Here is a 26,397-nt window from a genome sequence, read left to right as displayed (position 1 = left end):
ACACACCAAGCACACACTGGGGACAATTTAGGATCGCCAATGCACCTAACCTGCATGTCTTTGGACTGTGGGAGGAAACCGGAGCACCTGGAGGAAACCCATGCAGACACGGGGAGAACATGCAAACTCCACGCATGAAGGACCTGGGGAGCGAACCCAGGTGTCCTGTGAAGCAGCAGCGCTACCCACTGCGCCACCGTGCCACCCTAGCATGCTAGTCAACCACATACATATGCAATCATGACCCTGCAGATGCTATTCACTAATACAACCGCATCCCACCTAATGCAGTGAAACCCTGCTACCTTCATTCAAGAGTTTCTGGCTGCACACCACAGCTCAAAGCACAAGATCATGTGCAGCATTTATAGCGCCTCTCCTCTGTAGTCTAGGGGTTGGGGAAAGGCGTATGGTGCCAGGGTCTGAGCAGGTAGTTGCTACTACCTGGCGCATGTAATGCAATGATGGCTGTTACAATGAATAGTATGGGCCTAGTGACCAATTACCAGTAAAACATCCATCAACCCTGAAGGTTGCTGAGAGTTGTATTGGTGTTGCCGGTGTTCCCAGAAGGTGTTTCATCTCGCATAGCACGCTGGATGTCATCAAAATGAGTTTCAGCACACAGGCTTGATGGCCACTGCAGCTTATAGTGGAAACTGAGAAGGATGGCTATGAGGGATCTGAGGGCAGATACAGTAAGAAGGAGTTTGTTAGAGGAATCTGTGAGAGAGTGACACACCATCCATGGTCTAGTGACCCATGTCCTACTTACAGAGGAATCAAAGTATTACGCACATCCGAATCTGTTCCTCAGAGAGTCACAGTCAGGGCAGCTGATGGAACAGTTTTTATGGATGACACTGTAGTTGTAACCCACTGGGCTGGCTGCTTTGAGCAGCTATTTAGAGCTGATCCTCCTGCTAGGATGTTGGACATCTCTGGGTCCATAGTTCTTGAGGCTGACCCTGCAATTAGCTGTGAACCACCCAATCTAACTGAGATTGTACAGGTGGTGAACCAGCTGAAGGTAAGGAAAGCTGCAGGGATCTGTGACATCCGGGATGAACTTCTCCAGGCTGGTGGTAAGGTTGTCCTCTTGGCAATGCAAGCAATCTTTGCTTCCATTTGGGAGACGGGCATCATCCCAACTGACAGGAAAACCGGACTTATCATCTTTATCTGGAAAGGGAAGACAGATTGCATGGATTGTGGCAACTACCGGGGATAACACTGCACTTGGTGCCGGGTAACGTCCTTTGCTAGGGTCATCCTCAATAGGATCTGTGATCACCTGCTCACCTAAAAGTGATTGGAGCAGTCTGGTTTTACACCTAAGGATTCTACCATCGACCGCATCATATCACTGAGGGTTCTCATGGAGTGCAAATGCGAATATCAGCAGTCTTTGTCAATTTTCGTAATGCTTTTGACTCAGTTGATCGAGACCCATTACTGTGTCTGTTTGAAGAATTCTTGGGTATCACTGGTTTGACTTTGTATCAAATAAGTATTTGCTCATGGAGTCCTGAATAAGAAACATTACCTACATTGTGAGGGAGTGTCAGTTATGGCACTAGAGTCATATGGCGAGATTCATTGTTGAGGACCCAAGTACTATAGCTGGAACAGGTCAAGAGGATGACCATGGAACACCTAGATGCTTCAGATAGATGGTCTTTTCTGCAGGGTGGGACTGGACCGCATGCCTGCCTGGGAGTTTGCCAACCGGGATCCCAAGCTATTTTGTTGTGTGATGGGTGCAGCAACACGTCATACCAGTGCATGCTCCAAAACCTGACAACTGTATAAGGTTCCCCACATTGATTGCCTACTACTACATATCTTCATCTGCCTTTGACACAATCACCAGATTCTCCTTGCTAACCTCACTGACCTTTACATTACTGGGACTGCCCTCAGGGGATTTGAGTTCTACCTCTTGGGCAGATCCTACCATGTGTCCTGGAGAAAAAGATGTCCAGGGGATACCAGGTAAGCATGGTGGTGCCCGAAGGATCTGCGCTGGGCCCTCTTCTCTTTTCTCAATACACATCCTCACTAGGTCCAATCATCATTTCCCTTTTTTTTTTTTTGTCAGTGCTATGCCAATGATATGCAGCTATACCCACATGGTATCAGCTAGAATCTCTACATGTCACACTGATATTGTAACCTAGGTGAAGGAACACCATTTCAACCTGAAAAAGATGGACCTTCTTGTTATCCTACCATGCCTACGTATTCAACGTCCCATTACTGTTCATTGTTTTATGGAAAGAGGAAGTGGAAGCATAGCAGTAATGAAATCAAACCAATGGGCAATACTGAGATCAGTAGTCACATCCCAGGCCCCCACGCATTGAGTTTGCATGTTTCTCCTGTGTCTGTGTAGGTTTCTTCTGACAGTCCAAACACATTCAAGTTACGTGGATTGGAAGCCCTAAGCTGGCTCTACTGTGGGAGATGTTTGTGAGTGTGTTCATCCTGCAATGGACGGGCACCCTGTTCAGAGGATTGTTCCTACCTCCTGCCCAATGCTTGTTGGTAAATCTCCAGCCCCATTGTGAAGCCCTGCTCAGAATTAAGTGGGCTTACAAGATACTATGGTATGACATGCTATAACAGCCAGTCTAGAACAGAAGGATTGGGGCATACACCATAATCTTCTAACGTTGCATCCGTCTAGCATGGTTATGCCAGCTGTGTCCTGGAACGGTAAGCGGGCACTCTGCACACTTGATCGCTCCGTCCGTACCTGTTAGCCGAGTAATTGCTATTCAGGCGTCAGGTTGGTAACGGCCACGGACAGCCATTCTTGCGCGAATGCCCCGTTTTCCCCGAGCCCTTCGCTTCTCTCCGTATTGGCACAGGACTGACTGGCAGTGCGCCGCTGATCGCGAGAAGCTTCCTGCCAAAAACAGGCGGAGTCAGGAGCGCGAAAGCCGCGTCTTCTCCTCCCTCCTTCGGCCGGTCGTGGGAGCCTACTGAGAGTGTATGTGAGAGAAAAGCAGCGAGTCCCCGAGAGCCAGCAGGGAGAGCAGCGCCGCCGAGGCCGGACACCATTGTCCCCGCCAGGCAGGGGAGCAGCGCCGCCGAGGCCGGACAATCAAGCTGCGCCGGGCGGGTTCTCACCGACGCCGAGGCCGGACACGCAGTTCCCGTCAAACCGGACGCCAAATCTCTGCCAGCCCACTGGACACCTGGACGTGCTGCGCCAAGCTTGGGAATAGAAATGGACGGGTTCGCCGGAAGCTTGGGTGAGTGAAATATCGAGCTTCTATTAATAGAAGCAGCTGTAGCCCGGCACGCGGGGCAAGGTAGACAAATCGGGCCGCTGCGGGGTCGGAGGAACCGAGACGGGCCGTAACCGGGACTTGGGGGACAGCGTGGCGGGCCGCATTGAGGACATAATGCCTGGGGGAACCGAGGCGACGCTGGTTGGAATAAAACCCTAAGCAGAGAAAAGACTGGTGTTGGGGGTGCTTATATGAGGCGGGCTGTAGTGACGCTGGGGGTCACGCTGCTGCTCTCCTGCAGGCCACGAAGCGCATAACGTGAGCGTGTGAGTGGCCAGCGGTGACCTTTGAACCCGTGGTGCGGAGACCGAGGCCACTTCTGTTAAACGTGGACTCCGGTGTGATCGTGCCGCTGGTATGGTATACATCGTGCCGCATTCCGTGTACCAGTGGGCAGCCTCGCACGCGGGAGCTCCACGAGCATAAACGCACTTGTCTGCCAGTGCCATCCCAGGCTCAGCAGCCGCCCACTGTGCCTTCCACCAGCATGCCCCTAGGGCAAGGGTGGCAAACTCCAGTCCTGGGGTGCCTCAGTGGCTTCAGGTTTTCATTCTACCCATCTTCTTAATTAGTTTTTGCTGCTAATTAACTTCTTTTGCCCTAATTTTAATTAACTTGATTCAGGCCCCTTAGTTGTCTCTTTTTCTTTAATTAGCTGCCAAACAATAATGAGACACGAAACAAGGTGCCACATGACCAGCTCACCCGTGCCCATCACACAATACCTGAAAATAAAGAAAGGTGAAGGTCTCAGTAAGGCTGATCTCTCAGGTCACCAAAACATTGTGACGACGTTCTTAGAAAAAACAGAAAATCAACAGTTATGGAAATGTCCGCTGTGGCAGAATGAGAGCAGCAACAATCCATAGAATTAAATAACGAGTTTAATTAACAGCAAGAATTGGCTTCTCATTAAGAAACTGGTTGGAGTGAAATTAGTTGGAGTTTGAAGTCCCAATTTAGCTGGTCAACTGTTGACTTGTTTCACATTTGATTTCTGTTTGGCTGTCATTTAATGAAGAAAATAATTAATTCAGAGCACTGAATCCTTAAAAACAGGGCTATTAAAATGAAGGGAAAAAGACGTTAATTAGCAGTGAAAACTGGTCACTGATTAGGAAAAGGGTTAGAATAAAAACCTGCAGCCACTGAGGCCCTCCAGGACTGGAGTTTGCCACCCCTGCCCTAGGGGTTTGGCATGCAAGCACGAGCCTTGTAGACATTTTTAGTGGCTGCATGTTTTATAATAGAAGTGCAGAATTTCAAAGGCAGGAAATTGTATGGATTGAAGCATCTAACGTGTGAGAGATGCTACAGAAGGTAGGCAGTACAATCTAGTGGGCGAGAAGTTGGAGGATCAAATCCACAGATGGCACATTTACCGTGGTACCCACAAGATATTCTTATATAACTTAAATAATGTGATATTATAAATATGTAGTATATTTTATAATTCCACTGGAAAGGAATATGAGAGTATCACATACTAATGGTAGACCACCCTTCAGCCCATTAAACTGGGCTCTTTCAAATTGTTTTTAAAAGCCATCATTTGATTTGCTTCGGCTCAATGAGTTATTGCGTTTGTTAAAGCACATCTCCTATATCAATACCTTATAGAATTTTGAAAATATGCATTTTATCCAAAATTTTCCATCTCAGTTTAAAACAAAATTATCTTGAGATCTTCTTCAAGTGCTGCCAAGTTTTTTTTTTTTTTGGGGTCTAATGGTAACCAGAATGTGTTCTGTCTCTTGCCAAATAACAGTGTCCCACGAGCTTTTCCCACCAGAGCTTTCATGTTTTGTCTTCATTTCATTAGCCTTTTTTTAATTGTTTCTGTGTATTGTCCAGAGGATAAGAATATTGCAGCAACATAAACATGTTACTCCTTTACAGTCTTTGGGCCCCATCTACACGAGTACATTTTCCTTTAAAAACATAGGCATTTTACTCCCATTTTTTTGCCTTTTTGTCCACACCACGACAGGGCTTTCAACCAATGAAAATAAGAAGTCAAGGAAAATCACACCTTTTATTGGCTAACTATAGTACAACGGATGAAAATGAATATTTTTCAAAATTCTCTTAAGAGACAAAGATTTTTGAAAACCCAGTGTGGACAGGCAAAAAAAAAAAAAAAAGATTTCTGAAAATGCAGACTGCGTCACACTCTGGTTGGTTCGTGCTTATTGCATTGCTCTTCCCTATTTGGATTCTGTTTATTACAACGTCTCATGACCACCCATCGTGGAAGGAAAACATGCTCCAGCATAGCTAGCATAAAAAACGTTGCTTTCCATTGCACTTGTTGTGTTCTGTGCCCGTACGCATGTAAATTGCATTTTGTGTGATTTTTAGAAATCGTTGTCAAGTGACTATCCACAATGCACAATAGGTTCACCCTTTTCTATACATGCTCAAAGTGCATGAGCACCTTTGGTCTGATTGATGTGCCATGACATAGGTGCTCAGACTATTCATGTGTGATGCACACTGACTGTGGTTGCGGCACAATAAATTTCAGGAAATTTAATGGTGACATCAGAAAATCAAGACAACCGACTTAAATTTCAAACATGACAGAAATTCTTTTATTCGTGCGACTCTCATACTACAAGTAAAATGACGACAGATGAAGCTGAAATTCAGGCCGACCCAGAAAGTCATTGGGCAGCTGCAAATCGGGCTTAAAATCTTGCCAGAACTGCACTGTGTATGCCTTGTTTAAGATGTCTATGCTACGTGCATGCCCGGTATATGTAAACAATTACGTGATACGCATTTTTGGTTGCTTTAGTATGGATGAAAATAATTTTGTAAAAAAAAAGTGTTTTTAAATGTAAATGTTTTAGTTCAACATTACTTTTTTTTTTTTTGTTCTTTATTTCGTCTTATACGATTTCTCGTGTTAGAAATTTGTTAGTTTTCGCATACCCCTTGGGGTCAGAGCGCAGGGTCAGCCATTGTACAGCACCCCTGGAGCAATTGCAGGTTAAGGGTCTTGCTCAAGGGCCCAGCAGAGTAGGATCTCTTTTTTTTGGCAGTGACGGGGATTCGAACCGGCAGCCTTCTGGATACCAGCGCAGATCCTTAGCCTCAGAGCCATATTTTGTCTTTATATGTAGTGTTTCTGTGACTTTCACTTAGTTTGCATTAGCAGGGTAGGATATAGTTTGGTATCCTGCTGCAGTGGCTACCACTAATGCACCAGGATTTATTTCAAGCCCAGTCACTGTCATTTTGGTGTTTCCATGTTATCGTCTTGTCCGCTTTGGTTTTCTGGATATGCTGTTTTACACCCACTTCCCAATGACATTCTTTTTAGGTTATTTGGCAACTTTAAAAGAATACTCCTTCCAAAAATAATATATTTTTTAATATGTTATCTCATAATGGCTGAGAAAAAAAATATACTTTAATCTTTTCATGCAGCATGGAGAGAAAAAAGTTAATCATCTACTAGAAGTCAATACCTTTCAATGCTGTATAGTGGCAAGCTATGTGAAAAATGTCCATGGGGAAGAAAAAAATCTTGCTTTGCTTGTGGTGATAAATCCACATGTCAGTTAATCCAACCATATGCTCAAAAGGTGTGTGCTTTTTTGCTAAAATATTGCTAAATGTGTACTTCCAAAACTATCAGTGCACATTATAAACAGGAAGCCTAAAGCCTCATGGGAATGACTTTTTCAATTGAAGACCCACCTTTCCCCCTTATTCGTTGATCAAGAGTCCTATTATAATGTTTGCTGATAATTCTGAAAGTAAGTATTCTGCAGAAAATATATTTTAGGATAAAAGGCATGCGTTTTGTGCATATGACTGGATAACTGACTTGTGGATTATGCAACATGAGAATGTGAGATTTTTTTTCTTCTTTTTTCCATGAATGTTTTTCACCTTGTTTGCCGTTGTATCTCATTGGCCACTATTGGCTTCTATTATATCGTAAACTTTTTTTCTGGACATTCTGTATGAAAATATGAGATTAAAAACTATTCTTGGTCATTACATATAAAACATATCATTTTTTGGTGGAGTATTCCTTAAAATTGGCACAGTTGCAGATGGTAAGCTTTGTAACTGAATGAAGCCCACAGTGGGCTGGCATTCCTAGAGTTGTTTTGTTTTGAATATCTTATTACCCAGATAAGCTTCAGCACCCAGTGATGGATATGAACGGTACAGAAAACGGACATATGGTTTGACAGACATTTCAGAATATTATTTTTTTTTAGTGTAGACGGTCTTGGTTGGGTTAGAAGGAAAAACTTTTCTTTTCCATCCAGTCCCAGCTGGTAATGACTGCACAAACTGCCCCTCCAGCAGACTACAGGTCCCGTCACTTTAACTTCCATCCATCCATCCATTTTCCAACCCGCTGAATCCGAACACAGGGTCACGGGGGTCTGCTGGAGCCAATCCCAGCCAACACAGGGCACAAGGCAGGAACCAATCCTGGGTAGGGTGCCAATCCATCGCAGGACACACACAAACACACCCACACACCAAGCACACACTAGGGCCAATTTAGAATCGTCAATCCACCTAACCTGCATGTCTTTGGACTGTGGGAGGAAACCGGAGCGCCCGGAGGAAACCCACGCAGACACGGGGAGAACATGCAAACTCCATGCAGGGAGGACACGGGAAGCGAACCCGGGTCCCCAGCGCTACCCACTGCGCCACCGTGCCGCCCCACTTTAACTTCTCCATATATTATTGTGCCTTTGGATAGTGGGTTTGGTATGAAGCAAATTATTATAATTTTTTTTTAATGCATGTTGTTACTCTTGTTACAGTTTAAATACTTATTTTTCCTCTGTAAATATTCTTCTTATTGTCTATTATGTACCACCAGATAAATTTGGTTAGTACATTAATTTGTGTGAGATAAAACTGCAAAGCAAAAAATCTAGGGACAAACTGTGATAGCTTGACGAGTGAAAATGTTTTTATGATTTTTTAGCAGTGTTCACATCTGATAGTAATGCCATTGTATAGTTTCACCATTTAAGTAACTACCTGCTTAACCTTTGTTTATATTGTTCTGTTTTATGGCTAAACGGACTACATTTGCGTCATTTTATAGCAGTAGTTTCTTTGTAGACAATGAACAATAATGGGTAGTTTATCTTTGTGTTGCGCAAGACTTCCCTTTTATTATGCTTGCACACTTTGACCCATGTATCGAGAACTACTATTTTAACATAGTAAACACATTGTGTTTAGTTATGGCTTTGCTACACAATGTGCTGGAAGGGAGTGTAGTCTTCCTGGGGATCTAGAACAAGCTCCTACACCATAGCTCACTGACAAAGCTTATGGAGCTAATGCGTGTTTAGTGCTTTACTCCAGTTCTCAACTTGTTTCATATTATAAATTAAGTCACTAATTCTGGAGTTTTGTATTTTTTCACTTAGCACAATTGTTGCCTTAGAAGCTGCAAATTTGCCAGTGATTTATTGTTTTAGATTGTTGCAATATGATCTGAACATTTATATAGCGAGTTTCCGTTTCTGAGTTTCTGTTGCAGAGAGTGCTTTATATCAGGTGAGACATGAATGTGGCAGGCTGTAATCTAGTAGTTTTATAGAGCTGTCATATGTGCATTAGTAATATGCGTTAGTCTGTACAGTAAGCAAAAACACTTCTATTTTCAGCATCTTCATACCAGTGCATTTTACGTTTGCACTAAAGTATTAAGTAGCTGCTTTTATTCAAAGATAATTGAGTTGCTGCTTTTATTCAAAGAGATCTGCAAATCTCAGATATACCGCATGAGTGTGATCTTGAGTGGGAAGTATGCAAGCATTAAACTATGGGCACTGCTTTATTACCTTTAGGGAAAATAAATGTAAGAGTTAAGAACAAATTATTAAGCCATGTAATGACTACATCTTAATCATGATTGTAATTGTGACTTGAAGTTTATTTTATGATCTGCAGTGATGAAAGCACATGTTTTATGTTTGCCAAAAAAGAGCTGTAGAATAACTTGACAATAGAAAAGAAAACCATTAATATATATATGATAAAGAAATAGCCCTTTGCATGTTTTATTTTTAAGTAAGGTACATTCTTTTTGGAAAGGTGGCATGATGGTGCAGTGGTTATAGCTGCTACAGTATAGCTTCTGGAGCTTCTTGGATAAGTCATTGGCTATGTGGAGGTCTCCATGCATTCCGGTTTTTGGTCCAGAGAGGATGAGTTTTCGTGTGCCCAGAAGTGGATTGACTTGTCCTTTGTCCTTGTCTTTTGAGTCCAGTCTGCAGGAATCGGTTCCGGCCATCTGCAATCATGAAATTGGCTTAAGTGAGCTAAGACTGTGGATGGAAGGACAGACATTTTGTGACTGTACAGCAGATTTCAAGGGAAATATGAAGACATGTTTTTTTTTTCTTCACATTGAAAGAACACATTTTAGAAAAAATGTTGATTTTAATTAGTACTACAAAGCATGCCTGCAGCTAGCAAAACTGAAAATAACTTAAATGATATCTCATAATAAGTCATCAGCTTAAGACTTATGGAAAAGTGAAAGCATTTGATTCTTTGAAGTGCATATATGATCAAGCTATTGTGCAAGAACCATTTGACAGGAGAGCGGACCTCGGTGGCTGGTTCTGCGTCCGGAGGAATGCTGCCTGGTTTCATTGTGTTCAGGTGATGCTTATTAGCAGTGTTACGCAAAGTCAAATTTCACATGCATATTTATAGCACCAGCTAATCAAAAATCTACCCATCCAGGTGTATAAAACCAATTTGAGATGTATCAAGAATGTCTGCACAATAGCAGTGTATCTTTTACTGTAGATGGTTCCCTTCTCAGAGGGGCCACCAATTGCAAAGCCATGACACAATAATTTATTTTATCCAGATTAAAAATTAGCAGAGGAACAAAGCAGTGAAAAAATGCAGCACTGTGCAAACTATAAAGAACAACAACCCACTTGTGGTTTTGGCCACCTAACAAATCCTTGGGCATTTTAACAGTACACTGACAAAAGTCTCCAGAGTGCAACGTTGATATGTGAAGCAATGGGGCTGGTTCTGCTGTACAATTAGCATTTAATGGTGTGTCTTCCATTTTCCTTCAAGCAGTTACCCAATTGCTAGCAGAAATTACTTGGGCAGGTGGCACGGTGGCGCAGTGGGTAGCGCTGCTGCCTTGCAGTTGGGAGACCTGGGGACCTGAGTTCGCTTCCCGGGTCCTCCCTGCATGGAGTTTGCATGTTCTCCCCATGTCTGCGTGGGTTTCCTCCAAGCGCTCCAGTTTCCTCCCACAGTCCAAAGACATACTGGTTAGGTGGATTGGCGATTCTAAATTAGCCCTAGTGTGGGTGTGTTTGTGTGTGTCCTGCGGTGGTTTGGCACCCTGCCCGGGATTGGTTCCTGCCTTGTGCCCTGTGTTGGCTGGGATTGGCTCCCCGTGATCCTGTGTTCGGATTCAGTGGGTTGGAAAATGGATGGATGGAATCACTCGGGCAAGAAACAGTGCTGAGTAGAGCGAGAAAAAGAGAAATTATAGTCAAGGAGATGTACGTCAGTCAAGCAGCTGCTTACAATAATTGTGCAGTGGTGCATTAAGGTGCATCATAATGAAATGGCATTGGTGCTTTTACACCTGTAGATATGTACTGTAAGTTATGTCTGGAGACTGCAGATTCGTCAGAGTTACTGTGTATGACTAGTCTCAGTTTTACTTCTTTTTATATCCAGTTCACCAGCTTCATCTGTTGGAAAATCCCTTCACTAAGATTTGCCCAGCTGCCCAGTTATTAAAATGTTTACAATTCTTGCACCTCTCTTCCCAGCTTCTACTACAAAATTGTTGAATGCATTATATTTTTTTGTAATATGTATAGTGAGAAACTCCATACTATTACACTCTCAGCCATATTATTTGTTGAAAAAGTGTTTTATAAATGAAGCACAAGAAAAAGAAAACTGTTTGTTATTCGTTTTATTGTTTGACGAAGTTCAGTTAGAAATTCTAAAATTCTGCTCAGTCAAGATTGCCATGGAAAACAACCTTTAGTTTGGCTCTTAATGAATGACACCTACTCCCACTTACTATGTACTAAATTGATATTTTCAAGATTTTTGCACTTCTATTCCATTTTATTGATTTGTTTTGTTTTCATATACCAGAGGAGTTTTTGACTGTCTTGATTCTGAAGTATGGAACCCAGCAATGTTTCGTATAGAGAAGAGAATGTTGCTAACTGTGAAGCAGTGAGGAATTACCATTTTTATTAGCTCTTCCATTGTCTCGGTGACCAAAAGAATGCTTATGTTGTGATGGAGTGATTTTTGATTTGAACTTTCAGGTTAATCACTGCACATTCTCAACTGAATGAGTGTCGGGCTTTGTCCACAGAAAGAGATGTGAGTGCATCATTTTTGACTTCCCGGCCTGGTATTCAGATTTTATTTAATGATAAAAACAAATACAACTTATTTTGTATAGCCCAAAATCATTTCATGCAAAGAATGTCTCGGTTTATTTGACAGCCCCCCCCCCCTGTTATTGCCTCTCTAAAAACACAAGATAAAGATTTAAAAAAAAACTATGCAATAAAAAATGGAGGCAATCTTGGAAAGGCAATTCAAAGAGAGACTGCCTTCCAGGTAGGTTGGGTGTGTATTGAGTGTCAAATACAGGGCAAATACAATACAACACACAAAACAGAATACAAGTATTCCACATAGACTACGAGTGTGGGGAGAGAAAATAGCGTTGAAAGTAGAGAATTTGTAAATGTATTCTGTATTTTTTAAACAAAAATTGCATCTAAAGCCTTATGTGTTATACATTGTAACTTGTATAGTGGTGTGGTGCTTCTTAAACCTGGATTTCCCGTGGTGCCCTGGTAACCTTGCAGTTAGAATATCATTCTGTAGCTCCACAGTACATTTGTGGCCTCTGGCTCTTAATATGTCTTGCAGCTACTGATTACTGCTGCTAGGCCTCAGCAAATGTTATTCAAAAAGGATTGCACAGAATGCTGTGCATATTGTTGGATCTTTCTGTACCTGCTTATTCCTAACCAGATTGGCATGTAGTTCAGAGCCTATCCCAACAGTCCTGAGCGCAAGACATGAGATATCCTTGGAGAGAGCACATTTACTTGCACACGTCTTACAGTACAATTCATAGTGATATAGATATTCATACACACTGTAAATTATAACCAAATATTATTTTCCAGAGAGCCTCAAATCAGATGACTGTGGAGAAAAGGTAAACAGAAATTTTAGACTAATACAAATATTAGCAAAAAAATGAACCTTCTTTAGTCTAATGAAATAGCAGACCTTGGCCAGCTGACCCCCAGTCATCTCCCTGGACAAAGCAGCGAAGCTCCAGATTAAAGTTGAAACCCACGTGGCTTACATGTAATAAATGTCATTTTTTGGAGTGATGGTTGTCCAAATGCTCTCTTTGTTTATGTTTTTGTTTATTTTCTTAGACCTTACGCTTTGCCTGTACACTCAAGCCCTGTCATTTACTATGGATTATGTGTGATTGGGCAGACCCCTCCTCCTCCCCTCTGCATGTGCCTATGTTGTTGGGCACACTACTCTCAATCCTCCATGAACAGACGTCTACCCTCCCCAAACCCCCGTCCCACAGACCCTCTGTGCACCGCAGACTCGCTGGAGACAAGAAAGCCGACACCAGATGCTAAGCAAAGCCTCTGAAATTCAGTTTGTCACAAGAGACGCCTGCTCAGTGAGAACTGGTGGCACGCGTGCGCAGTGCTCTAGAGAAAGTGGACAAGGCTGGAAATGAGTCTTCCACTAAATCTGAGACTGGAAGTCGGAGCACCTTCCCTAGGGCACCCCTGTCTTTGTGATTCTCGATCAGCCTGTATTTATGTTGCAGCAGTGCTTGTCTGCATTCTCGGCTGGGGATGCAGGTTCCATCCTGCCACATGTTACGCGAAGCACGAGAAGTGTATTAGGTTTCTAAATTCCTGCACGAAGGGGGCGGGGCATAAAATTTGAATGCTTCCAGATGGAGGAATGTTGCCTTTGACCTTTCCTCTCTTTCCTTTGTCCCAGCATTTTGTTACATTTATGCCAAACTGGAAAAAGTCAGCTCTGTGCTCAGTTCTTGGACATGTCATTTTAGAAAGTGCCAGGCCAGATCTCTGCCTTAGCCTGCTTGTAGTGTTTGAAGTTACAAATGTGTAGCACCCCATTGTACTCTGCTATGATCTCTTAGGATAGGAACACCTACATGGCTGTTTCCTGGAATGATTTTGTAAGGTCTATTTCACAAGTATGGCTGTATTTATTATTCTATTTAGTGAATTGAGTCAATACATTAAAATAATGGTCATAAGATAGGTGATGCTACATTAAAATTACGCCGGATGCGTATTTTAATTTCTGCTGGCACTGACGTGTTTCCTGGCCTGGCGAACTGGTCATTTTTGGCCACCGACTAAGGGTGAGTGGAAGATATAGTTAATTGAAAGGACAGAGTACTCATAATAGAAACAGTCTGGTAGATGCACACCTAGTTGATGGGTTTTAACTTGTTCTGTGTCACATTTGAATGTATCCATCAAGTCCAGTTCATGGTTCTAGGGGAAAATGTCTATCTTAGACAAGATCCAAAAAGAATGGGGTATAAATCCCACTTATTCGCTCTTATGGGGGCAACGTAGGATTAAAAATTCACCATCTTTGGGATGTTGGAGAAGAACCTGCAGGTATTAGGAGAATGTGCAAATCCCACACATAGTGCCTGGACCAGGAATCAAATCCAGGACTCTGGAGCTGTGAGGCCGCAGTGCTAACCAGTGCACCCTTATTAGAATATACCTGTATCCCCAACCTCAACCCATCCTCATCCTCCTTAGTAGAATGGGGAAGAGAGCTGTCAGACTTGCTACAGATCTGATAATTCCAGCTGAACTCTCCAGTTAGCTTAGTTTGGGCAATGTTGGGGATGCTCCTGTCAGATTGTTTTAGGGCCGATACTGATGTCATGTTGCTGAATTGGCTGATTCTGATACAGATTCCAGTTTTTCTTTTTTTTTTGTCTCTTTAAAAAACATTTTACACTAAGCTCCTTCATAACTAGACGTATAGAACCCCAGTTCCTTAACTTTGGTATTTGTATAATTAAACTGTAGACCACAGATGCTACCTGTTCATTTTGTATTAACAAAACTGAAATTCTGTAGGCTTGTTGTTCAGTGACCATAAAAATACTAAAAGAAATGAAATTCCCTTTTTAAGCTAATAAAATATGCGCAGAAAATATTTATCTATAATGTATGCGGCATACAAGACAAAAATCCATATTACTAAACGAGAATGGTAAACCGGATATGGACGCAGGGACCTGCCCGTGGACGCAAAAGACACAGTGCGCAAGTGCCACACAAAGCCCCCCCCCCCCAGAGTGAAACGGGAGAGACAACGCACGTGCGCAGGTGCCACACAAAGCCCCCCCCACCAGAGCAAAACGGGAGAGACTACGAACCGTCAGAGTAGGAAACAAAGTTAAACGTCATAAAGAGGTTAAAGAACAGGGACAAACACATGGAGAGCAGGTTACAGAACAAAGCCCCCCTGCCCAGAGTAAAATGAGAAAGACTACGAACCGTCTGACATGCCGCAAGCAGGATAAAGCGAGGTCAGAAATAAAACACAGAGTAGGAAACAAAGTAAAACTTTATAAAGGGATTAAAGAGCGGGGACGAACACATTGAGAGCGGGTTACAGATGATGAAAACTGGAATGCAACAGCTTCAAAAAAACCTAGGCACGAAACACATGCACACCGAGATACAGAATATAAAGGCAGAAACAACGACAGTTAAACGTCCACACCACACAGCGGAGGTACACAGCATGGTAAAAACCGACATAATACGGAAAGCGCAGGCGTCGCCGCCATATTGTGAGTGGCACTACTACGTGGTGAAAGCGCAGGACCAGACATAGTAAAACAAGAGGAGTCAACGCCCCCTACGGAGTCCACAAAGGTTCATACATCAAACCCGAGATGGTGCGGGCACGTGTCTGAAACTGCGTAGGCAAAGCAGGCACGAATTCAACACGACACAGCTCCAGTGACCGAAATACAAACACGCGCCTGCCTGGATATAATTAATGAACGCAGGTGCCTACAACGTACGTCTGAAATGCCGCAGACCAGGCAGGCTCTTCTCCAAAAACAAAGAGCTCGACTAAACGAGATACGAAGTGAAACGGGAAATACTACAGAGTCCACAATGCACCGCATAATAGTTCGGAAAGAGCTTTGTAGTAACAGTGGGGAGACTCAGAGTGACACGGGCGAACTCTACGTATTAAACATACGTCATCCTCACACATCTAACCTATACAGCGTGGGTGAATCACATTACAGTGATGTATTATTAACAGTACGATAAACATCACAGTATCGCAAACAAATGAAAATTATTACTCGAAAAAGGGAAATTATATTCACCACGGACCAGGTGTCATTGAAACAAAAGCAGAATAAAGCGAGATCAGAAATGAAAGACAGAGTAGAAAGCAAAGTAAGACGTCATAAATAGGTTAAACGAGGGGGCTAAACACATGGACAGCAGGTTACTGATAATGAAGACTGGAATTCAAAAGCTTCAAAAACCAAAGCTCAACTGACCGAGATACAAACTGAAATGGGAAACACTACGGGGTCTGCAGTAGTCCATAATGCAAGGCATAATAGTACGGACGGAGCTCCGTATTAACAATGGGGGGCCCCTGAGTGACACGGGCGAACGCTCCGTATTAAACGTGCGTCATCCTCACACGTGGCTGCCCAGCGGGCATGGGTTCAAAACGCCGGGGGTAGGCGAGTGAAGCGAGCAGGGGGCGGAGCCCCCTTGTGTTTCTCATAATTAGAAGTTGTCATATTGTTTAATTTATTCTGTAATGTATTTATTTAAAACAAATCTTAATTTAAAAAAGTAGTTTTCACTATTTCTCTAACAAAAAATATATATGTTCTCACACATTGTTTTGTTTAATTCATATTGGCAGTGAAATACTCCATAAATGTAAATATGCATGTAATAATAAAGCATGTAATTATAAAATTAATACATAAATCATGAAGTAAATACACAACTGAATCACAAATTTAATGTAGAATCAACACAAAGGAATTAAAAAAAAGTAATGGGATAGTTTAAACTTAAACAATGACCTTAAACCTAAACTTTTAACAAAATACAACTTCAGCAAGTACAACCTGAATTTGAATGCCTTCCTAAAAGGCAAGCTGAAAAGAAGGCAATAAGAAAACAAAGCCAATGTATTAATGATCAAATTGGCGTAACATATGAGACGCAGATGTGTCAAAGTAAAAATTAAATGATCGAAATGACTGTTGACTTTGATTGCATTATTGCTGATGACTGATTTAATTGAAAGAATAAGCATCTCTTAAATGGGCGTACATTAAAACTTGTTTTAAAACTCGGCATATACTATCCTCCATTGTTCATCACTATCAACAACTTGATAATTATACTCTACACAAGTGTTTTTCAACTGGTGCACTGTGGAAATAACAGTGTAATGCCAAGCTTCTCAGGTGGTCGAAACCTGTCTAAGGTGGATGGGACCACCTGGAGAAGCCGACATAAAAGCAGCTCAGTGATTGCCTTAACTTTAATCGCACTCGCTCGTCTAACCCCTGTATATTATCTCCCACTTCAGTGTCAACGGCCCAGAAGCACAGCGCTCTTTCACTCTCGCTCCCCTCTACTCACTCGTTCACTCTGTGATGTTTGCGCCCACCACTCTGCTCCATCTCATCCACACCTGCATTGCAGCTGCCCCATGCCCCAATGCCAATCAAAAGCGCTTCCATTCCAGCACTCTTCACACTGAAACCCATTTCTCTATCTTCACCCTTTTATCGGGACTTCCTCCTCTTGCTCAGATGTTTCATTTGTATAATGCACAGTGCCTTCTGAAAGCACAATGCTTAGTAGCTGTTCAGACACATGGCACTCTGTGTCTCCAGCCTGATCATTACAGTATTGTTGTTTTGTAATATTAAAAAAAAATAAAAATACATGAAAATGCCATCCTGACCAAAGCACTGCCTGAGGCATTTGCCTCGTTGACGGCCCTGGATGCGACAATATTTTTTTAATGCGTTAAGCAGGCAACATTAATCACAAAAATTAACACATTGACTTTCCCAGGTCAGATTGTTATGTTTTAATGATTTTTAATCCTTAATTGCACTGCAGCTTTTTTTTGCTATTCCAATATGCATTTACTATATTTATATATGCATTTTGTTTTTTCTCGGTGTACCAGCTAGACATTCTGAATTCATGTGGTGTAATTATTAATATGGATTATCATTTTAATTATGCAGTATTTGTTTATTACCAAATTCATAATATATTACACACACAATGAAATAAGATACACAGTACAAACCATCAAAAAAGCTGCAAATCAATCATATTTTCAAAAGATGTTTATTAATCAGTAATAAGGCTAACGTGCTTAACAAGTTTACAAGTTAAATCAACAAATTTTGCTGTTACGCTATCAAGCCTGTTGTTTACTAAGCAGAAATGTCAAATTCTGTTTTATCTCTTCATTTTCTAACTGAAAATGTGAGCTGCTGTGCTTAACACAAGCTTGCTCAGACAAGCAGTGTTCCCTTTAATTAAAGGACAAAATAAAAAGTCTGAATTCAGTCAAGTAGCTTTTGTTGCCATGTGTCCAGTTGCACAGGACGGCTCCTCTGATTTGTTTTTCTTAGTTTATTACTCCACTTTCTTTAATATAAAGGCTAATATTCCAGTCTTCCTCTCTTTCTGGTATAGTCTGCCTTGCTGCTATCAGTTTACAGGAAGTTCGAGGCAAAAAAAGACGTACGCTAGCTCAACTACTGTAATAACCTCACGTATTTGAGAAATTCAACTAAATTGATGTAAAGCTTTGAAAAGAAGATGAATAAAAACAGTTTTTTGTGATCAGCCAATTTACTGATCGCTGATCAAGTCTGTTATAGCGAAAACTGGCCAGTTTAGATCTGCGGCTGATCATTGAGGCATCACTAGGCAGTATTTTGTATGAATTTGCATATTTCATAGCTGCTTGTTCTTTTGAGTTCCCCTGCACAGTAGGGAGTGAAAATGAAATGACACTTATTGCAGGGAGTTTAGTTGTCTTGTCTTCTTTGGTGATCATGCTGCTTCAACGCCTGCTCATCCCTGAGTGCTAACCTTGCTTCCAGAGGCCTGCCTCAGCTCCTTTTCAACTAATGGCATACTGAGCTTCATGGACCTGTCTGGGCAGTTCTCTGTCTCTTGAGTTGGGTACACTGCCCCTAAGTTATAGTTGGCTCCTTCTGCTAACCTAAGAAATGCAAGAGGTGTCCTCTTGGCTGATTGAATTTAAGGTTTACATTCTTCTGTTGTAGAAATCAGCATATGACTTCTTTTGGAGGAGGAGTGACTTCCTTGTCTTTATTTGCACTTTGATCTGTGTGAGCATTGCCTGGGTAGGAAGGAAGGGGCAGGCAGGCCTTCCAGGATGCAGCTCTAATGTGCTGCAGCACACTGTGCTAGTCTATGAACTTCCTGCTGCTTGGCAGAAAGGAAAGGCACACTATATGGAAATGACTTTATTTAGTGGACCAAAGTATTTTGACAATAGGGATGAAGGTGACAGTTGCAGCTTGATGTTTTAATCAAATGATTTTGAGATATTTCAAGTCCAGCTGTTCAGTTGCTGAAGTACATGTCACAATGAGGTAGTACAGCACACTTGCCCCTTTCCTCCCTAGATACGGACTGTCATTCCTTGCATTCAGCAGCCGCGGAAGAGCCATGCAAGCCAACTGCCAGGAGGAGCAGGACCCGTCTGTCTCGATCTGCACACTGAAAATAATTAGCGAGGGAAGAGCTCCGCCTCGGGCACCTGGCACCTAGCCATCTTGTGAAGCTCATAAAACAAAAGCAAAACCACAAAAATGTGTCCGGGACTGGGAGCTTTCATATTTGGCAGCTCTGCAGACCTGCTGCCCTGCAGGGTGGGGCGGGGCCAGGACCAGCACAGTGAGGCAGGAGTTTAAGAGTGTGTGAAATTAGAGGGGTACAAGGCAAGTCTAAACAGCACCTCCAGCTCTCATGCCACAAATTAATTTGTGGCACCACCAAGTGAACTTGTGTCCCTAAATGAATAGCTAGATCACATATTCAAGGAGACCGCTGATGTCTTTTTTCTACCAGGCTAAGGGTTTTTCTTGTTAATGCCACAGCTGCATCTCTGACCTACTGGACTAGAGCCTCTGGCCTTGAAGAAATATTTGTACTTTACTTTGGTTGCCATTCCAGGTTTTGAATGAGTTTAGAGAAGATTCAGGGTTATAAAAGTTAAATCCTGATCTGGGAATCTTTCACGATGGTGCAAAGTGGGACACATTTTACCAATCTCTTGTCGCAGATTGTCTTCTGCCCAATTGCTTTTTCTTCCTCTCGCCTCTGCTCCCAAAATGTAAATAGATCCCAGTTTTTCACAATTGAGGCATACAAAGCTGATTGCTTAATTCACATATGATTTCATAAGGCCTTTGGATTTTTATTTCCCGGTGTGTCAATGGAACAGGAGAGGCAGAAGCCATACATGAGACTGCACAATTCTTACGACTTGATGTAAATGGAGAAAGCAAAATATTAATAAAACATAGAACAGATTGGTCTTAGTTCTTAAAGGATAAGTTTCCATTATAAAACGCCAGGAGTGGCTATATATATTTTTCTAATTTTTAGAAAATGCTTTACTTTAGAACATACCTTTGTGTGGCAAATGCATATACCATGTTTGTGAAGCTGTGACTTGAAAAATACCAAACTTATCCTTTAACAGGAGCATATGACTTACAAAACAAAACACTGCACTATAAATCCATCTATTGTTTATCCCCCTAAGGGAGCTTATGCCAACAGCTTTGGGTGGAAGGGCAGAACCAGCCATGGATGGGACACTGATCTGGCACAAGGTACACTCATACATACACCCACACTCACTTATACTGAGCCAATTTAGAATCTGCAGGAAAACCTGACCATCCAGTGAAAAACAGACATGCAGAGAACTTGTATATTCCACACACACACGGTGCCCAAACCAGGATTCAAACAAATATTCTAAAGCTGTGAGGCTGCAGCACTGCACACTTGTGCCTCCCAGACAACCCCGGACAAGTTTATTTACACTGTAGTCTCAAGTAAGTTACTTAACCTGGCAATATTCCAATTGTAGATATGTGGAGGCATACAGAAAGTATTCACAGCGCATCACTTTTTCCACATTTTGTTATGTTACAGCCTTATTCCAAAATTGATTAAATTCATTTTTTTCCTCATAATTCTACACACAACACCCCATAATGACAATGTGAAAAAAGTTTACTTGAGATTTTTGCAAATTTATTAAAAATAAAAAAGCTGAGAAATCCCATGTCCTTAAGTATTCACAGCCTTTGCTCAATACTTTGTCGATGCACCTTTGGCAGCAATTACAGCCCCAAGTCTTGTTAAATATGATGCCACAAGCTTGGCACACATATCCTTGGCCAGTTTCGCCCATTCCTCTTTGCAGCACCTCTCAAGCTCCATCAGGTGCACAGCCATTTTAAGATCTCTCCAGAGATGTTCAATCGGATTCAAGTCTGGGCTCTGGCTGGGCCACTCAAGGACATTCACAGAGTTGTCCTGAAGCCACTCCTTTGATATCTTGGCTGTGTGCTTAGGGTCGTTGTCCTGCTGAAAAATGAACCATCGCCCCAGTCTGAGGTGAAGAGTGCTCTGGAGCAGGTTTTCATCCAGGATGTCTCTGTACATTGCTGCAGTCATCTTTCCCTTTATCTTGACTAGTCTCACAGTTCCTGCTGCTTAAAAACATCCCCACAGCATGATTCTGCCACCACCATGCTTCACTGTAGGGATCGTGCCAGGTTTCCTCCAAACGTGACACCTGGCATTCACACCAAAGAGTTCAATCTTTGTCTCATCAGACCAGAGAATTTTCTTTCTCATGGTCTTGAGAGTCCTTCAGGTGCCTTTTGGCAAACTCCAGGCGGGCTGCCATGTGCCTTTTACTAAGGAGTAGCTTCCGTCTGGCCACTCTACCATACAGGCCTGATTGGTGGATTGCTGCAGAGATGGTTGACCTTCTGGAAGGTTCTCCTCTCTCCACAGAGGACCTCTGGAGCTCTAACAGAATGACCATCGGGTTCTTGGTCACCTCCCTGACTAAGGCCTTTTTCCCCCGATTGCTCAGTTTAGATGGCCGGCCAGCTCTAGGAAGAGTCCTGGTGGTTTCGAACTTCTTCCACTTACGGATGATGGAGGCCACTGTGCTTATTGGGACCTTCAAAGCAGGAGAAATTTTTCTGTAACCTTCCCCAGATTTGTGCCTCGAGACAATCCTGTCTTGGAGGTCTACAGACAATTCCTTTGACTTCATGCTTGGTTTGTGCTCTGACATGAACTGTCAACTGTGGGACCTTATATAGACAGGTGTGTGCCTTTCCAAATCATGTCCAGTCAACTGAATTTACCACAGGTGGACTCCACTGAAGCTGCAGAAACATCTCAAGGATGATCAGGGGAAACAGGATGCACCTGAGCTCAGTTTTGAGCTTCATGGCAAAGGCTGTGAACACTTACGTACATGTGCTTTATCAATTTTTTTATTTTTAATAAATTTGCAAAAAGCTCAAGTAAACCTTTTTCACGCTGTCATTATGGGGTGTTGTGTGTAGAATTCTGAGGAAACAAAAGAATTTAATCCATTTTGGAATAAGGCTGTAACATAACAAAATGTGGAAAAAGTGATGCGCTGTGAATACTTTCCGGATGCACTGTACATATGCTATATAAATAAAATGTATTATTATTATTATTAAACATCTCTCTGACTCAATGTTACGATGTGAATACTTGCCGGATGCACTGTATATGGTGGCAGATGCATTGAGCTCCAGTATTCATTTAGGGGATGGTGTCATCTGAAACAACGTAAAAATCATGTGTATGCAGCAATTCCTGCTAAAATATAAAGTTTCAGAAGGGAGGTTTTGATTTACAAAGGTTACAGATGCAAACATTGAATGTTTGGGAAGTGTTGAAATTAGAGGGTGCAAACACCTGTACTCAGTTAAACATTACTGGCTTTTACCCACCTGCGCTCAAAGTTATTGCCTGCAGATACTCATGAAATGCACATTTCAGGCTCATCTTTACCACTGCAGAGAAAATCACATATTTTGTGCATAGATATTTGTATTATTCTCGAAATTTCCTGTGCTGCTCTCTTGGCAGATACTGATCGTCGCATACTGTGTCCAGCTCGACTTGCAGGTTATATCACAGACACATTTTACAGCAAACTTCAAGTACACAAGATACTTTTGTGATGAATTACAAATTTCTTTTTGCATCCTGCTGACAGGTCTTAGGGGAAATTCCTTGTGCCACTATTACCTGGTGATTACATAGCAGAAATTTCCCCCTCGAGTACAAATACATCCAGACTGACTTCCGTAATCTGCCTGAATCATTGTAGCCTACTTTTTTATCAAGCTGAGTAAAATCGTACTGCTCCAGCCTATAGAGATTTCACCATATGATTTAGTAGTGTCAAAAGGTTTGAATGTTTAAACTGTAATGGAGAAGCCACTCCATAACTAATTATTAATCAAAGGGGGCCGACTCAGATCCTCTCATTTCTTCCCCCCCCCCCACTGCTGCTTCATGCAACTGCACCAGACTAGATACTACATGAGAAGCACTACGTTTTGAGGAATGATGGCAGGTTGTTGGCCTCTTCACTTGCAGCCAGAAATGAGAGACGATCATTTTGTCTTTAAAAGCTAATACTTTTTTTTTTTTTTTTTAAACGATTGTTAGTTACTCAGAAAGGAACCTGCCAGCGCTTCTCTATCCCCTCAGGCAGTTACACGCGTAAACCAGTGTATCCAGTATCTGAGTGAGAGGGCGTGTAGCTCTCCACCTGTCTGACAGTCCCTCTTTGTCTCAGGGATATGACAGACCAGTTACGGAGATTTACTGTATACAAGACCTTTCTGAGATTCTGTGAGTTGTATTTGCTCATTTTAGGTGACCTTGTTCATTTAGTTCCCAGGCCCATGTGCCATTCAGAGCAAAGGAGCAGAAAGAGTTAATTTTCTGTGTGTGGCTTTGCCCCTCCCTGCATTGCTAAGTCTACTAACCCCTCCCCCCCCTGGCTGCTGCTCAGCACGCTTCCTGTGTGTGTGTGTGTGTGTGTGCATGCATGCGCGGGCTTCATGAGTGCTAGGGGTCTCCCGCTTTCCGTCTTGAGCCGTGAGTAATTGGCTGTCTCTGCTCAAGGGTGTGCCAGCTGGACTGTTGGCAAGTGAAAAGCAAGACAACCTGTCTGCCTGCAAAGAATGGAAGGTGGCACTGCTGTTCTACCCGCTGCTTGTAACAATATCAGTGCAGGTAACCTGCCAGTTCTGGGGGCAAGAGGGTACCTCTGGGAGGCCTTATTTTAAACAAGTGGTGCCAGGCGGAGATGAACGACTACAAACAGGATGCAACCTATGGTTTCACCTTTGTGCTTGCTTTTTTTTTTTTTCTTCTGCTTTGGTGCTTGGCATGCGATATGAGAAGTTTCTCTTGGCTGGGCCGACTAACCATGTGCGAGAAGAAAGAGGCATTAGGCTGAGTCACCTCAGTGGCTTCCTGCTGCCTGCTTATCTTACAGCTTCAATTGCCGTGCATGCCATAGCTGGACAAACACGTGCGCAGTTCTGCCCTCCAGTCGGTGTTCCTTGTTCTTCTAGAGTAGAGGAATGGACCCCATGCTGTACTTCCTGTGCTATTATTTTGCTGTTGTCTCTCTATCAGGAAGTGAATTATTAGTTCTTCAGGATAGACTTTTCACACAGGTGAACAAAATGGTCATTAGGAACAAGTAGTTAAGGTGGGTAATGGTAACAGGCGGTCAGTTTGTGGCAAAATGGGGATGTAATAGATGGCAAGCTGAATGGTGTATTTGGAATCTGCTTGAAATTTTACTTCATTCATATCCTTTAACCTTTCATTCAGATGACAGCATTTCAGGAGCAAGTGCCTCTGATGTGCAGGACCGCCTGTCAGCACTAGAGCTCCGAGTCCAGCAGCAGGAAGATGAGATCACTGTGCTCAAAGCTGCCCTGGCGGATGTCCTGCGACGCCTGGCACTGTCGGAGGACCAGGCTGCAAGCATGAGGAAGATGCCGTCTGGCAAAGGTAAAGCCTTTTATTTGAAGCTGAGCAGAAGTTTAAATTTGTGTCTGCCTTCAGGGGTCTGTGTTTCTGGTTTTAAGCAGGCTTTTAGGACACTGCACTACAGTTAATTGGGGTTGCAACAATAATTAATATAAGCCCCTGCATGTCATACTCTCTACCAATAGGGTGTGTATATGAACATGTTAAAGGGGACATATGCTGTGGTCATGATAATTTTGCGTTCAACCAACCAAAATGTCATGACCTGTTCTGATCTCCAAAAACTCACACTTGTACAAATGTTTTATTTCCTTTTTCAGGCCAACCTACTCTCAGGGAGGCCATATCTATGTCCTGTATTACCAATGGCAGCAGCTCAGGAAGGAAGACCTCACATGGGTCATCCATGTCCATCGCCAGAAAAGAAACACTCTCCTCTGCAGCAAAGAGGTATGTTGTGTTACGTAGGTGGGCTAATGTCAGCAATAACCCTTCTTGCATTTGCCCAGCGGGGACCAGCAATCATTGTATAAATATCGTTCTCATGAAATAAATGTTCCAAATTTTAACATCTTTATGGCAAGCAGTGTGAGATGTTGGAGTGCAACCTGCTTGCCCAGTAATGACCAGCAAGTATATGTGAAAAGATGGCCTATTTACTTGCAGTCTTTGTCTTGCCTTGTGAGTATGGGGTTGTTAGCAATATTGTGCATGAGACTGGTATATTTCACAGGTTTGGAGAATATTTTGATTAGAATGTGTCTAATGAAAGGTAGTGGCCTTGGTTCATTTGTTGCAAGATGGGGTTGGAGGGGTCTGGGTCGAATTGAAACAACCAGTCTCTACTGGATGAGACTTGCCTTTTTTATTGCTGACAGAAAGCTGGTACTGATGTAGGTCTCATGATTCATTAGTCAAATGACTTCTGGGATAAGTGACATCTTGGGCCATCAGCTATTCTTCTTTAGGCAGCTTGCGTTATTTCTTCTCCTTCCATTTCATATGGTACGTCTTCCCTCATTCAACTGACCACCTTCTTGTTTTGCAGCGGAACAGAGAAACGGAAGGAAAAAGAGCAAATGGGAGGAGTAAAAGAGGAGCAGCCATCTGATGATAAAAGTGGCATCAGTTCATCCGGCCTATCTGCCATGCCCACCATGCCACCATCACCCTCCCCCCAAGCCCCTCAGTCACATAAACAGACCCAAGAAAGCAAGAGCTTGGCTGCGGCCAGAAGGTCCTCCCTAGTCCCTGTTGCCTCCCACTTACGGGGGCTGGGCTTGGAATGCTACATTCAATATCTCTGATGTAGACCTCTTGACTCTGAAGGATTAATGACCGGTGCCAAAGGCACAGGGATAAACTGCCACATATTTTGCTTTCGGTTGCTTTTCTAATGCCCATTTTCATAAGTTGTAGGAATCAGTGGTGGCATATATTTAGGTGGATTTTTGTTAACCTCATAGCCATAGTGGAAAAGGGGCGAGGAGGCAGAGCATGGTTTATTGTTTAAAAATGGTATAGGATATAGCCGGAAACTGTGCCACTGCTTGGTCCTACTAATTATTTTGCTGTAAACCCTCACCCTAATTTAGTTAGCTAGAGGAGCGTTAAATAAACTAGGGTAGTCTAGTATTAGTGAGAGAGCCCTGGTTCATTCACTGGTTAGTGGACAGTGTTCCGCAGGAAAGGATGCATTTATACTGGCACATTTTTAGTGAAGCTTATCTGGACCCCATTTACCTAGACATTTTGCATTCCAAGCCCAACCCTGTAAGTTTTTGTGTTTACAATAACCTGTG

At 42.6% G+C, this 26,397-nt stretch overlaps 1 protein-coding gene across 5 annotated transcripts in view; it reads left to right on the top strand.

Annotated features, from left to right (window-relative positions):
- Positions 1-2,853: 2,853 nt before the first annotated feature.
- LOC114665885 (echinoderm microtubule-associated protein-like 4) overlaps positions 2,854-26,397 on the top strand; it is a 50,661-nt gene continuing 27,117 nt past the window's right edge. For 2 of the 5 annotated variants that reach the window (XM_051919542.1, XM_028820540.2), the window contains exons 1-4: positions 23,637-23,824; positions 24,434-24,616; positions 24,916-25,045; positions 25,644-25,832. In XM_051919542.1, the coding sequence (XP_051775502.1) occupies positions 23,773-23,824; positions 24,434-24,616; positions 24,916-25,045; positions 25,644-25,832 (554 nt within the window). In that variant the 5' untranslated portion in view covers positions 23,637-23,772. Of the gene's footprint in view, positions 3,261-23,635; positions 23,825-24,433; positions 24,617-24,915; positions 25,046-25,643; positions 25,833-26,397 lie in introns of those variants that run through there. The other 3 variants (XM_028820541.2, XM_051919544.1, XM_051919543.1) reach the window with 3 other exon arrangements.

This window comes from Erpetoichthys calabaricus, chromosome 15 (assembly GCF_900747795.2).
Source record: "Erpetoichthys calabaricus chromosome 15, fErpCal1.3, whole genome shotgun sequence".
Classification (NCBI taxonomy): Eukaryota; Metazoa; Chordata; class Cladistia; order Polypteriformes; family Polypteridae; genus Erpetoichthys; species Erpetoichthys calabaricus.
The sequence above is the reverse complement of the archived record's forward strand: the minus strand, read 5'-3'. Positions and strand labels throughout refer to the sequence as shown.